The sequence below is a fragment of the Hemicordylus capensis genome, chromosome 11, assembly GCF_027244095.1.
Source record: "Hemicordylus capensis ecotype Gifberg chromosome 11, rHemCap1.1.pri, whole genome shotgun sequence".
Taxonomy (NCBI): Eukaryota; Metazoa; Chordata; class Lepidosauria; order Squamata; family Cordylidae; genus Hemicordylus; species Hemicordylus capensis.
In genome coordinates, this window is record NC_069667.1 from 18,787,307 (window position 1) to 18,801,941 (window position 14,635).

General features: G+C 44.9%; 1 protein-coding gene across 1 annotated transcript; it reads left to right on the forward strand.

The window, feature by feature from the left end:
* The first annotated feature begins 519 nt into the window (after nt 1-519).
* On the forward strand, nt 520-14,392 carry HTATSF1 (HIV-1 Tat specific factor 1). Its single transcript, XM_053273764.1, has 9 exons — nt 520-1,109; nt 6,106-6,310; nt 6,615-6,662; nt 8,277-8,431; nt 8,769-8,932; nt 9,647-9,746; nt 10,022-10,111; nt 11,020-11,157; nt 12,685-14,392. The coding sequence occupies exons 1-9, from the start codon at nt 819-821 to the stop codon at nt 12,967-12,969; spliced, it is 1,476 nt and encodes a 491-aa protein (XP_053129739.1). The 5' UTR covers nt 520-818; the 3' UTR covers nt 12,970-14,392.
* The last annotated feature ends 243 nt before the right edge of the window (nt 14,393-14,635 follow it).

The window sequence follows — 14,635 nt, forward strand, 5'->3', positions numbered from 1 at the left end:
CTAGAACCTGACCCTGTGAGTGAGTTGCGAGCATGGCCCTTCTGCAGGGTTCAGCCCTTTCTACAAGTCAAATATCTGTGGGTAAGGTGCAGAACTTGGGGGTGATGGGAGTTGTAGTCCAACAACATCTGGAGACCCAAGGTTAAGAAACTCTGCTCTGAAAAGCCTCGCAGACATTTTCTGACACCAGAAATAACACAACTCCTTTCACAACCCCAGCCAGAACCATTGGCCACGGCCTCTTAAATAGGCGAGAAAACCCGAAAAGACCTGAGCATGCGCATTGAGCTCACAGCCCCTCCTATTTTTGTTGCGGGAGAATACAGCAACTTTACCAGCCTTTCCTTGGCCCGCACGCTGATTGGGTGCTTTTGATGTCACGTGGCCTCGACGGGGGGGCGCTCTCTCCCCCGCGTTTCGCAATTGATTTCCTGAGCTTGCGCAGTTCAATACTCCTGAGGGTTATAAGTGGCGGAATCTCGCCTTCCGCGGGCTTTGTCTGACGAGGGCGGCTTTTGCGCATGCGCCTCCCTTTATCAACCTGCGAGGAAAAGGATCACAATAATCCTTCCCCATGATTTGGAATGAAGACCGCTAGGAAAATGTCAATCCTAATTTTGTTTTGTAAAACGGCGTTTATTGCGAAATAAAAGGATGGCGCGGGACGCTTCAGGGGAGGAACGAGGGAGCGGCCCACCCCGATTCCTCCTCACAGAAACGAACCGCAGCGGCAGAAGCGGGAGGGGGCGCAAAGCGCCGCCGCCCGCCGCGCCTGCGTAGTAAAAAGGCGCCGGGCGCCCAGGCAGGCCCGCTCGCGCATGCGCACTGCAGGCGGCGGCGTCGCGAGTCCCGGCCGGGGTGGAGGGAGGCGGCGCGGCCTGTGGTGGCGCGGCGGACGAGGCGCCTGTGGGGGAGCGAGCGGCGCCGGCGGCACCATGAGCGTCGGCGGCTCGGACGGGAACGAGGAGTTCTACCAGCAGCTGAAGCTCCAGGAGCTCTACGGGAAAAAGGAAGGCGAGGGAGACGACGGCGACCCCTTCACGTACACGGACCCGGCCGACGGGACCCAGTACGAGTGGGACCGCGAGAAGAGGGCCTGGTTCCCCAAGGTGAGCCCGCCCCCCCCCGCGAGGGGGCGGGGCCTGCCCGCGTGACGCGGCGTTGGGAGGGGGCGCGCGCGCGCGCCACCAGCCCGGGGGCTCCACTGCTGCCCGTGCTTGGAGGGCCGTGATGACCCTAAGAAGTTCCCCTGCTCGGTGTGCTGCCTCCTGACTCGGAAGAGCAGCAGTGCGGTGCTCCAGATATTTCTGGCTACGGGGTGGTCCGCCTGAGGCTGGTCAGCTCTTGCTGGACTACCACCCCCATTATCCGCAGCTGTGATATTTGGGGGGTGGGTGGGTGATGGGAGTTGTAGTCCAGCAGCCGCGCAGGTTGGCCACCCCTGGCTGGTTACTGACATTGGATAAGGGCCTTGGGCTGAATTACTCGTGAGTTGCCCCATCAGTTTCTCTGGGGCTTACTCACAAGTCACTGGCCTGGTAGATTCTCAGTGGTGTTTTAGTCATGACTGACTTAGTCTGGATCCTGTCCACTATTTGGGCCTCTTTGGGGCTTTAAGGTGTATAGAATTGAATATTGATGTTAATATTGGTGATCCCACTCTGTTTGTTTGTTTGCTTGCTTGTTTGTTTGTTTAATATCCTGCCTGACTCCAAAGGCTCTGGGCGGTTCACCAAAACAAACACACACAAAAACAAATGGTTAAAAACAGCAGTTTTAAATGTTTAGAGCATTCAGATATTACTTAAAAGCCTTTCCAAAGTCACAGAAATGGATTAAAAAGTAGTTCTTCTCTGGCAGGGCTTGTACCACTTTGGCATTCTAGCTGTTGCTAGACTACCACTCCCATTATCCCCAGCCACAGTGGCCAGTAGTCAGGGGTAATGGGAGTAGTAGTCCAACAGCAGCTGGAGGGCTGAAGTTGTGCACCCTTGTTCTGTGGGTTGCTTTCTTTTTTAGTCAAAACTGTCTTCCAGTAATCATCAGCTCAGTTATATTAAAATTCAGTACTACCCACTTTGGCAGTATGGAAATAGGAAAGGTAAATAATACAGCCTTGTGAAGAGGAGTGCAAAAGTTAGGAATCTTTCATTTGTTGTTGTCGTTGTTTGTTCGATTTCTATACCGCCCTTCCAAAAATGGCTCAGGGCGGTTTACACAGAGAAATAATAAGTAAATAAGATGGATCCCTGTCCCCAAAGGGCTCACAATCTAAAAGAAACATAAGATAGACACTAGCAACAGTCACTGGAGGTACTGTTACTAGGTATTTACTAGCCTTTCTGCCCAAAACATCCTGACATCCAAGAATCTGTGGTATCTTAGTTGTGCCTTCGAGTTGGTGTTGACTCCTGGTGCCCACAGAGCCCTGTGGTTTTCTTTGGTAGAATACAGGAGGGGTTTACCATTGCCATCTCCCGCACAGTATGAAATGATGCCTTTCAGCACCTTCCTATATCGTTGCTATCCGATATAGGTGTTTCCCATAGTCTGGGAAACGTACCAGCAGGGATTTTAACCAGCAACCTCTTGTTCCCTAGGCAAGTTACTTCCCTGCTGCACCATTAGGTAGCTTAGAAGGTGAAAAAATTGAGCCAGCTCTTCCATTTCACACTTACTGCCTAATTGCTTGGAGGCAATTGTTACCCACTACAGTAGATCAGGCTTGAGGCGTTTTTACAAGCCTATTATAACAGCAGCATCTATAATGTTTTAGGTGTTCCAGGTATTTCACGTAACTGTCCTAGTATTACTAGCCCCATATTGCAGTCTGGTGAGACTGAGAGAACGGTAGTTTGCCTGAGGCCTTGTTGGGAGTGTGTTGTACTTCTTGCTTGCACTTCTAATCTTTGCACTGTACCAGTTCTCCTGTGTGGACACCAAGGGCTTGATCTGTGGCTGCCTGGCATGGCATCCCTGTGCTTTTAGCAGTAGGGTGATAAGCAGAAGTTCAGTGAGTCAAGAGTCTCTAGTTGTTTGAAGACTAATGCAGAAGGCTGTAAGTTCTCTCCCTGGCATCTCTAGATAGGACAAGATTTTTTTATTGAACCAACAAACTACCAAAGCATACAGTGCGTTACCAAAGCACAGTTATATACAAAGTAGTTGTTTGTACATCATATATCTACAAAGATTTACAAACAAGGATTTGGTAACCCACAGGGTAGGGCTGAGAGAGACTCCTGCCTGCAACCTTGGAGAGGCTGTTGCCAATCAGTGTAGACAATACTGAGCTAGATGGACCAATGGTCTAACTTGGTATAAGGCAGCTTCCTATGTTCTTACAAGGACACCCCTTTGAGATATTAAATATCATAGTGACTTTAAAACACAGCACTTCTCTCTCCTTCCCTTGCCAAAAGTTGGAGAGTCCTTATTTGCAGAGGTCCACGCATCCTGACTGTCCTTGGTAGCTGACCAAAATGTGTGGTTTGGTTTGCCATGCCTTTACCAGAGGGGCAGGTTTGTGCTTCGGACATCATGCTGAGCTTCAGAGGCACTTGGAGCACTTCACAAGATCAGAGATGAGCCCCTCCCAAATTCAAAAGAAGGGAGGAAAATTGTCCGTGTCCTTGCCCTGTGCTCCTAAGCTTGTCAAAGGAGTGAGGGCTCATCTTACCTTTTCAAGGTGGTGGGGTACACTCCCTATGGTAAACAAATTCATTTATCATTAAAACCTGTATGCCACACCAGTGCTGCATAATAAAAACAATCCAACTTTCTCTTTTGAAGAAGATGAAAAGAAAGCACAGCTCTGCTGTGAACACCAAGTGGTGGAACTTGATGATTCGGTTTTGGGCTGCTTCTTAACTTTCTGTCCACACTGTGTTTCCAGCTGCTTCCCCATCAGTTGCCTTCTCTACTGTTTTAGGCATAATTTGCTTTAGTACTATGCCTTTGTGTATCTGATAGCTAGATTCTATCTCTAAATGTAAATGTAATAAACAAACAAACAAATAAATGTTGCTACTGGAAGAGGCTGTTGATCTTGGGATTCAACTCCGCATTGCATTTTTATTTGTTAAAATATTTCTATTCTGCCTTTCAGTCAGTGACTCTTGAAGCAGCTAGCGCACATCAGAACAGTAAATTATGAACGTGTTTAGCTTTGTTCTGCATTTAATTATCATTATGTAAAGTTATTATATTCCTTGCTCATTTGAACAGTCCTGCTACGGAGATCATTTTTCTATTGGACATAGGAAGCTGCCTTCTCCTGAGTCAGACCATTGGACTATGTATCCCAGTATTGTTTCTGTTGACTGGCAGCAGCTCTCCACAGTTTCAGACAGGGATCTTGTCCGGCTCTCTGAGATGCCAGGGACTGAACAGGGGGCCTTCTGCATGCAAAAGCATGTACCTTACTGCTGAGCAGTGGCCCATGTTATTGGCAAGGCCTGATGCTCGGAGGTAGTGGCTTGCTCAAATAATTTGAGCCATCCAATCATTTTGGCTCTGTGTCTGAAATTGGAATCCAAGTCCAATGCCAACATTCTAGCCACAAGATTAGGTCAACAGATGCAAGTCACCCTGTTCTGTCCCTGAATCATTTATAAGCAGGCAGTTCTGGAAAGTGCCAGCTTCTAAAGGTTTCTTTTAGGGTGGCGCTGGTTGCTTTCAGGACTCTCACAGCTGGCTTCTCAAAGGGGCCCTGGAGACGTGATGTTACAGGAAAGTTGTTGATTGAGAATAAACACTTTGTAAATCATTGGCGACCTGATCTCATAGATATGCACAGCTGTGGTGGCTCACGGAATGGTTTGCACTGATGTAGCAATAGCAGCATTTGTATATGAGGCGTGTCTGTCCTTCTTGCCTGACTATTTCTTTATTTTATTATTTATGTATTTATCATATTTTTATACCACCTGATATGTAAATCTCTAGGTGGTGTACAAATCCCAACATTAAAATCACAGGTTAAAATACATAAAACACGATAAAAACAAGATAAAACAAATTATTAAAATTCTAATTAAAAGCTTGCAAAAACAGAATCAGGATTATCATTTGTAGTGCTGAAGGGTCACTGTCCCATAACTTTAAAAATAGCACACTGTCTGCATCATTTGTTTGCGAGGTTTGCCTTAGACTTCCGGCGTCCCTCACATACAGCATCACTGTTTTTCAAGTGGGGGCCACTTTGGCAAAAAAACCTGCGGTGTGAGAGCCATTTCCCTCTCTGCTGACTTCCATACAGTGCTGTACTTTTCTCGGTGCTGGCGGTGGGGGGGAGCGTTCTTTGAGAGAGACGGAACCCTCTCTTGAGAGCTCTAGGAGGAAAGCAGTGAGAAGGGATTTACTTACCAGCACTCTGACATGCCTTCCAAGATGATGCAGGGGCTCAGGAGGAACGCTTTCCCTTAAAGGCGCCCCCACCCCACCCCCGGGCCCAGCACTGGGCAAAGTGCAGCACTGCATGGTGGGAATGGTAGTCTCTGCATGGTACTGTGCAGAGGACTGAGCTCACTTCGGCTTGATGGGGGCTGTCACTGGCCCCCATGCATTATAGTTAAGAACATAGGAAGCTGCCATATACCAAATCAGACCATTGGTCCATCTAGCTCAGTATTGTCTATCCAGACTGACAGGGGCTTCTCCAAGGTTACAGGTGGGAGTCTCTCTCAGCCCTATCTTGGAGATGCTGGGGAGGGAACTTGAAACCTTCTGCTCTTCCCAGAGTGGCTCCATCCCCTGAAGGTTTCAAGTTCCCTTCCTGGCAGCATCTCCAAGATAGGACTGAGAGAGATTCCTGCCTACAACCTTGGAGAAGCCGCTGCCAGTCCGTGAAGACAGTACTGAGCTAGGTAGACCAATGGTTTGACTCAGTATATGGCAGCTTCCTATGTTCTTCTCCATCCCCTAAGGAGAATATCTTACAGTGCTCACACAGGTAGTCTCCAATTCAAGTGCAAACCAGGGCAGACCCTGCTTAGCAAAGGAGACAATTCATGCTTGCCACCACAAGACTAGCTCTCCTCTTGTAACTGACATCTAGTAACCTTGACTTTTGGCTATGGACTAATATTCTGAATTTTCTTTTAGATCACTGAAGACTTTCTGGCAACATATCACGCTAACTATGGCTTCCCCACTGAAAGTTCAGATAATTCATCTGCCTCTGTTACAAAAACTGAAACTAAGCCTTCTACGGATTCAAAGACAGCCAGAGTCCGACAGTCAGCAGAGCAAAAAGTGCCACCAGCATCAGATCTTAAACAAAAAGGAGAGAAAAGAAAACCTGATGCAGGCAAGGGGATCATTGTGCATGATTTAGAAGTAGTCTGCTACTCACGAAGAAATGCATATTTCTACAGAATTGTGCATTAACTGTTTCAATAGCACTGTTGCATAGGCATTCACACCTATGCCTTTTCTCACAACTATTCTGAAACTACTGCTTTATCAAATTCTGAAAGTCTAATGTAAAGAAAAGCAACAGACAATTTTTTGTGATTTGTGAACTCCGTTAAAGCTTGATAGCTGTGAACTTTAGTCTGAAGAGCTATTTGCTTAGAATTGCAGCATAACTAATGTAATCACCTTCCCTCTAGGATGGTTTCACGTTGAAGAACAGAGAAACACTAATGTGTATGTAACAGGTAAGGGGCAGCCTGTTAATACTTAGAAATTGCTGAAGATGTGTGAGAAATCTTGCCACTGTATGAAAGCCAGGCTCTACTACTGTTGTATAGGTAGTAATCTGGAGGCATCTAAATATACTTGTGTAGACATCATGTAAACCCCTGCAAGAAAGCAATTCCTTTCTGGATGTAAAATAAGAGGAGCATGGTTGATTGTCTGAGTTTTAATGAAGTTTAGTAGGCTAGCAACAAGTCCCCACCCCTTAGAAAGGAGGAAGATAAGTGGAACCAATGGGGAAAAGAAAAATATAGATGAGGGGCAGTGTTCCCTGCAGTAGGAATTCCCAGATGCTGTTGACTACAACTCAGAAGAACAGCCCTGCTGGATGAGGACTGAGGCCTATCTAGTTCAGCATCCTGTTTCCTACAGTGGCCCACCAGATGCTTCTGGGAAGCCAACAGGCAAGAAGTGAGGGCATGCCCTTTCTCCTGCTGTTGATTTCCTGCAACTGGTATTCAGAGGCATCCTGTCTCTGAGCCTGGATGTAGCCTGTAGCTATCAGTACTAGTAGCTACTGATAGACCTGTCCTCCATGAATTTCTCACTTAAAGCTCTCCAAGCTGGTGGCCATCACCACCACTACTGGCTGGGGATTATGGGAGTTGTGGTCAAAAACATCTGTGAATTCCTATTACAGGAAACTGAGGACGAGTCTAAAAACAGCAACAAGCTATTGCAAAATGTGAGTCATTCATAAAGTACCCAAAATGATTGCAAGGTTTTGTGCAGTAAAGTGAGTAAATTCTGTTGTTTTTGAGCCACCTTTCCTTGTGCTCCTGTTGCCTGAGATTGAGAGCCTGCCCAAAGCGATGGTTGGATTAGTATGCTGAGCTTTAGACAAGTGGGACCATCAAAAGCTGGCAAATGGCACAAGAAGCCTTTTGTGGCACTCGAGCAAGAAGAATTGCTCTCCTGTCTTTTTCCTTCTGTGGAACATCACCTTTCCTGCCAGCCCCTGGTGGTGCCAAAGCAGAGGTCCAAGCAGCTTTCCTTTGGTGCCATTTGTAAGGCTTGCCTGCTCTGGGTCAGGATTGCCAGCTTGTAGCCCTAGAAAGGGCTCAGCTGAGTAATGGAGCAGAGTATGCAGTACCTTTTTAACCTTACTGAACCCCACAAGCAACAGGTGCTTGCTGCCATTAATACGATTCCCTGCAGCGACTGACATCTGCTTTAGGGTTGCTATCCATGCACAATAGCCTGGAGTTAGGACCTAGCCCCAGAGACTGGAGATCTTGCTGTGCAGAGCGTGAAATGTACAGAGCATTAAAAGGGGTTTATGGTATCTAGTCTGAAGGCCCTGAACTCATGCTGCAGTGCCCCTTCCAGTGCAAGGAGCTGTGAGCATCTCCTAGTGCTGCTGAGGGACATGTCTTTTGGAAGAGGCCGCTTTTGTCCTGAGTCTAAAAGCAAGCATATTGTTCAAAAAGGGAGAAGGAATCTGGGACTCTAAAAAGGAATGCTAGCGAACTTTGTGGAAAACTAGTTCATTCTTCTGTCAAAATTGTTGCTGAACAGCTGGTTTTCATATGGGTACGTTTTGTATTTGTGTCTGTTTGAATGTATTGCTATAGGTTTACCTCCAGACATTACGAAAGATGAGTTTGTACAAGTGATGTCAAAATGTGGCATCGTTATGCGTGATCCTATAACAGAAGAACCTAAAATTAAACTTTACAAAGACAAAGAAGGAAACCTTAAAGGAGACGGGCTCTGTTGCTATTTAAAGGTCAGTTGGATGCTTCAGTTCTCTTTTCATGGTGGTGCATCACATGTTTGTTACCAGGATACAGATTTTTAACCTGTCTCTTTTGTTGTTCTTTTACTTTGGAATGTTTTTGTTTTGATCAGTCACTGAGACTCCAGGGTGCCTTATTATGGTAAATGTTCTTCATAAATGTTGCATTTTTACAGCTGGTCTCTGAAAAATGCATTTAACCTTTGTTTAGGTGGAAGGTAAAATCATAGAATTTTAGAGATGGAAGGAATCTTGGAGGTCTTCTAGTCTGCTCAGTACAGGAAATCCTGAAATCTGAATTGCCTTCCCTTCTTTTTTTTTTTAACAGAGAGAATCTGTTGAACTTGCTCTAAAACTTCTGGATGAAAATGAAATTAGAGGCCACAAATTGCATGTGGAAATTGCACAGTTTCAACTGAAGGGGGAGTATGATGCTACCAAGAAGAAAAAGAAATGCAAAGATTACAAGAAGAGGGTGTCTCAGCAACAAAAGTGTGTAGCTTTTTCTGTAAATTTTGGCTTTTCGATGTTGAATATTGTATACACAGGCTAAAGAACTATTGAAAGATTTTCTTTCTTAAAACAGGTGAAAACCTGTTCTAAAGAGATGTAGAACTTTGGCCCTCCAGCTCTTTTTGAACTACAAGTCCCATCATCCCCTTGCAGTGGCCAATAGTCAGGGATGATGGGAGTTGTAGTCCCAACATCTGCAGGAGGGCCAAAGTTGTGAAGCGTTGGTCCAGGACATTTAGAAGCTTCTTGTTCCACATATGTCTCTTTATGTTGCATAAACTTCAGTATGCTTTCTTAATGTTGAATGCACTGTTTGGGAAAGCCATGCCCAGGTTTGTTCTTATATTAAATAGTTGTCTTGTATTTTCACCGTAGTCTTTACAGCGATTTCTCAATACCTTAGTCTGAAAATCTAGCCCACCCTGACTCACCAATGAACTTAACTAAATATATCTTTTTGGGGTCCCAGAGACATTAGATATAGATCCCCCCCCCCCGCAAAAAAAAGGAAAGAAAAGAAACCTCTTTCAGTTTCATGTTGCTAGGAGCCTAGCTTCGTTATTTAGGATGAAAGAACTGCCAGTGCTGAATCCGTGTCTAAGAAATGCCCAATTAATGTGTTTTTTTCAACAAATACTTTTAGAAAACTGAAGAGATCAGCCACAACCTCTTACTATTGCTTCATTTCATTAGACTGCTGGATTGGAGGCCGGAGAAGAAAGAGGGCACTGTCCGCCTACGGCATGAGCGCGTCATAATGATCAGGAACATGTTCCACCCAAAAGACTTTGAGGTAGGAAAGTACCCTTCTTCACCCAGCTATCCAGAGCAAAATCTGGGAAAGCAGAAGATCTCGTAGCTAAATAAATAAATAAAACAAAACAAAATAACGCAGGTCACCACATTAATCTATTAGGTAAAAATATCAGTGGCAAATAATTTGGCCATGATGGTTCATGGCCTCTGCCTTTCAGAATGGTATGGTCAGTGTGTGGAAGTTCTAGTTTCTGAAGCAATGCTGCACAATTATTTTAAAACCACACCATGCATCTGTTCATCTCTTTGCAGGAAGACCCCTTAGTGCTCAATGAGATCAGAGAAGATCTTCGGACAGAATGTGAAAAGTTTGGACAAGTAAAGAAAGTCATCATCTTTGATGTAAGTAGATGTTGCCTGGTCATGGTGACTTTAACCCTTGTGCAGCAAAGGAGTTTCAACTGTATTCAGAAGTAGTTCAGTGGTTCCTGAGTTTTAAAAATATTTTGCTTTGTTATATTATGTCCCTTTCTCCAAAGTGTACAGGGTAGTGGTGCTCTCTCCTCTGCCTTCGTTAATCCTTGCAACCATTCTGTGAGGTGGGTTAGGCTGAGAGCTAGTGACTGTATCAAGCCCCTGCTAACTGGGCAAAGAGGCACTTTTTTAAAGTCGTGGTTCTCTTTACTGAGCAGGAGGAGATCAACTGGCCCTATCCATCCCTCCAGCACAGTATCCCTCCAGTGACTTGCTGGTGTCTGTCTTATGTTTCTTTTTAGATTGTGATCCCTTTGGGGACAAGGATCCATCTTTATTTATTATTATTATTTCTCTGTTGGGAAACGTTTGTTGAAATTTTATTTGTTTATTTAACACATTTGTATACCGCCCAGAATGCAAGTCTCTGAATACTAATACAATATTTTTATTTACCCTGAAAGAAAGAAATCTTGGGGCAAAATCAGGAGTGGATTTTGGTGGGAAAGGAGTTTGAGCTCTCTCCTGGCACTGAAAACAAATTCTTGGATTGAGCATGTGCTTTGAAACATCCTGTTTGTTAAATCCACTGTTGAATGGATTTCAAGGATTAAATCCTTGATCCACTGTTCTGCCCCTGGATCAGGTTGGTGGACCTCAGGGATTCTAGTAAAAATTAAACACTGCCAGGCTGGGATCTGCCCCTGCTCTAGCGAGGATGTATTTTTCTAGAGTTCTACTTGCTGGTCAAGTCCACATAGTGCTCAGAAAGCAACTGATGTGTACTTGAGGCCTTGAATGGGTTTGATAGCTTCTGCCTTGCCTTGTTTTTATAGAGGCACCCGGATGGTGTCGCATCTGTGTCCTTTAAAGAGGCAGAGGAGGCCGATGTCTGTAAACAGGCACTCCACGGGCGATGGTTTGGCGGGCGTCAGCTGTGTGTGGAAACGTGGGACGGTGTAACGGACTATCAGGTATGTCTGGCTCGCTGCTTCATGGGAGTTTCTAAAAGTCATATATATCCTCTTTGCCCCTTGAGATCTTCAGGAGAGGCTGTCATCCCACTGTTGGCTGAAGCGTAGTTGCTGGGGATGCAAGACAGGGCCTTCTGGGTTAGATGCCTGGACTACCTCCTCCCAAGAGCCTTGCCTGACTCACTAATGTCTCATACTGGTGAAGGCTGTCTTGTTTCAGTGGGCAATTAACACTCCCCCCCCCCGCGCTCTTGCTAATTTATGTGGCTGATGCTGCTGTTTGTTTTTGTCGGCTCACGTTTTTATTGTGTGTTCATTTACCAACGTCTCCAGTGTTCTCTGTGATTCCCAAATGTTGACTACAGCTCCCAGCATCCCTAGCTGCAGTGACCTGTGGTTGGGAGTTATGGGAGCTGTAGTCAGCAATATCTGGGAATCCCTATTACAGGGAATGCTGCTGCTCTCCATATGTTCTGCTTGTTCTTATGCTTTTTGGTGGGTCAAAATGTGGCCTGGGCTTTATAGCAGGGGGTAGGGTAATCTTGGCATTGTAGGTGTTGTTGAACTACAGTTCCCATCATCCCCAGCCACAATACAATGTGGCTTGGAGTGATGAAAATTGTAGTTCAATAAGCTTGCTTCCCCTTGTTTTATAGTGTATACAAATAAAAAAAGAAATTAGGATTAGTTATTGGAATGTTACTGTCTGTTGGAAAGTGATAAAAGCTCTAAGGCCAGGTAGCTTGGGCCAAAACCTCAGGCTCCCAAGTGCTCCAACTTGCTTGAAAGGCTTTCAGGCTGTATAATTGAGTGCATCTTATAATTTGTCACCCTGTTTCTGAAGGACACTTTCCTACTCTGCTTTGCTTTGCAATCATGAAAACTGTTGTGAAGTGGTAGCTTGCATGGGAAAGGAGCAGGGTCTTTTCTGTGGTGACCCTAAGGCTTTGGAGCAAGCTTTCGGAGCCAGCATCCTTTAAAAAAAACAACAAAAAAAACCCCAAACACACACCAAAAAACCCCCCAAAATTAGCCAGAAAACGTAAAACACTTCTTAAATTGGCCTTTGGGACATAATATTCTGTTGGATAGTAGCATTTCCTGGACCTAATGCTTTTGAGTTTTTATATTGTCATTTAGGTGATTAGCTACCATGGGAGAAGGCAGGGTACAAATATACAAAATAAAAGAAACTTCGTCTTCCAGTCCATAAGCTCTGTTGCGTTCATGGGTATTGAATCTAATATTTCAGGTTTTCTTTATGGAGGATATTAAAACCTCAGTCACACCCGCTCAGATCCACTGGGGCTCTCGCAGCCTTTTATGGCCCCTTTAGTAAAAGACGCCATGTTATACCTTTTTGTGCTTCCAGATTTTGCAGTATTTAGCGCAGATAATATAGCTGACAGAGAGGCGTTTCTTGGGATATGTGTACGAAAACAGCTTGTGGATATATCTCAAGAATTATTTTGCAAGTCGAAACCAACTTTTTCTTCCTTGTTGTCAATTTGCTCCCTGTAAACCCAGGTTGAAGAGACTGCAAGAGAAAGGGAAGAGAGACTGAAGGGGTGGCAAGCGTTCTTGGGCGATCCTGCCACAGAGACGCCAAAAGCCACTTCAGAGGCAGATTCTTCAGAAACTGGCGTCCAGCTGCCTGTTGGAACTCAGCCGTCTAAAGATAACGGTGCATCTGAGGGTGTTCCAAAGGATAAAGTAGCTGAAAGAGAAGATAACGGGGAAGGCGCTGACGAAGACGCTGCAGCATCCACGGACAGCAGCGTTGCAGGGAGTGATGAGGAAGCAGAGACATAACGCTGTCAACTCCTTTTGTAAAAGCATGTATGTAGGGTAACTTTTAGACCTCTGTTATCCTGTGCTTTGGAACAACTGCAGGCAGCATAAAAATGAATATAACCATTACCTTATTAGAATGTCATCAAGTGTGCTTTTTGAGGTATTTCATTAAAAGCAGTATTTAATGACTATCTTAAAAAACAAATAATTATTCATATCTGGCTGCTGTTCAAGCTGTGTGTGTCCTAAGTTGCCAAGAGCCCTGCTGAGCTGACCAGCTGTCTCACGTTGTATCTTTACCTGTCCAGAGTCCATCGACGTAGTAGATACAAACTTGCAGCTCCCATTAACTACACACAAACCTTTTAGAAGTACAGAAGTATGAATGCTTTTCAGTGTTTGCTTTGATCCCCTTCCCGCCCCAACCTCCTGGTACTCTTCCTGTATGGGATAATCTTTACCATCCGTGGATCAGCTGGTTTTCCTGCTACTAGTCGTTTTAAAATAACAGATCATTGAGGATGCAGTGTTGACCCTCTGAATGCATTGCTTGGGGGTGTAAGAGCAGTATCGCACTGTCATTAAGAAAGATTAATGAGGTATTCTGGAAGTGACATCCTGGTATATGAAGTTCTTCGGCTCCAGTCCTGCACTAATTTGCTTGGGTGTGAGTTTATCGTGAAGGCTAGATGACAAATTGGAGGGGGGTGGGTGGGATGTAAATAAAATTAACTCTAATCTTTGTTTTAAAATTTTTGTTGGATTCATATTGAAAACATGCAGAGAGCTTGTGTGTTGGAAGTGTGATCTCTTTTTGTATTACTGTGTTCAAATATAGTTCAGTTTCAGGCATTTGTCAAGGGTGATGAGTATATGAAGCCTGTTCTTTTTATACTTGGATTGACTACCAGAGAGTCTACAAATAAAATTGTCTTGAGATTCACTCCCAAAATTGTTGCGCAAATTTCTAAATATAGGGAGACCTGTTTTTCCCTGAAGATAGCTATTCAGTAGTTGCAAATGTTTTTTTTAAAAAGAGAACCAGTCCATGACTTTCAGAATATTGTGTCTGTCAGTGACATTAATGAGGTATCTCAATATTGGGGCCAGGCTAGAACAGGGAACCCTCAACTGTGAGGAGCTAGAGTATCTTTGGGGGCAAGAAGTGTTCCTAGGTTCTGGGCTGGCTCTCTCTCAGTCCAGATTGGTCATTGGGCCCTCCAAAACAGGAAGAGCTGTAAAGACTTCCTGTTCCTAGCTCGTCCCCTGACTTCCTGACTCCTTGGCTCAACCCTAACACTCAATTGGTATCTGACTGTTTTTCTTTACAAGTCTTCTATATCCACAGGAGAAACCTAGCTGTGCAGCACTACTGAAAAGCAGACCACCTCCCCCCGTGTTCTTTTGTACAATAAAGGCATTTATCTGTTTGTGTCTGCAATTTGTGATTATGCAAATTGGTTTTTTAACTCAGTGGGTTGCAGGAACTTGGCAGCTACCAACACATGAAATAAACACCTGGTTTTCAGATAGGAATATGGAATATGAGTCACCCTAGATAATATCTCTCTATATGATTCTCCTAAATGTATCCGTTGCTAATCCCATGTGTGGCAGCTCTCGCGAGAGTTTGTGAGAAGCTGCCGGGGGGGGCGGGTAGCGATGGGGAGACAATGGCGGCAGG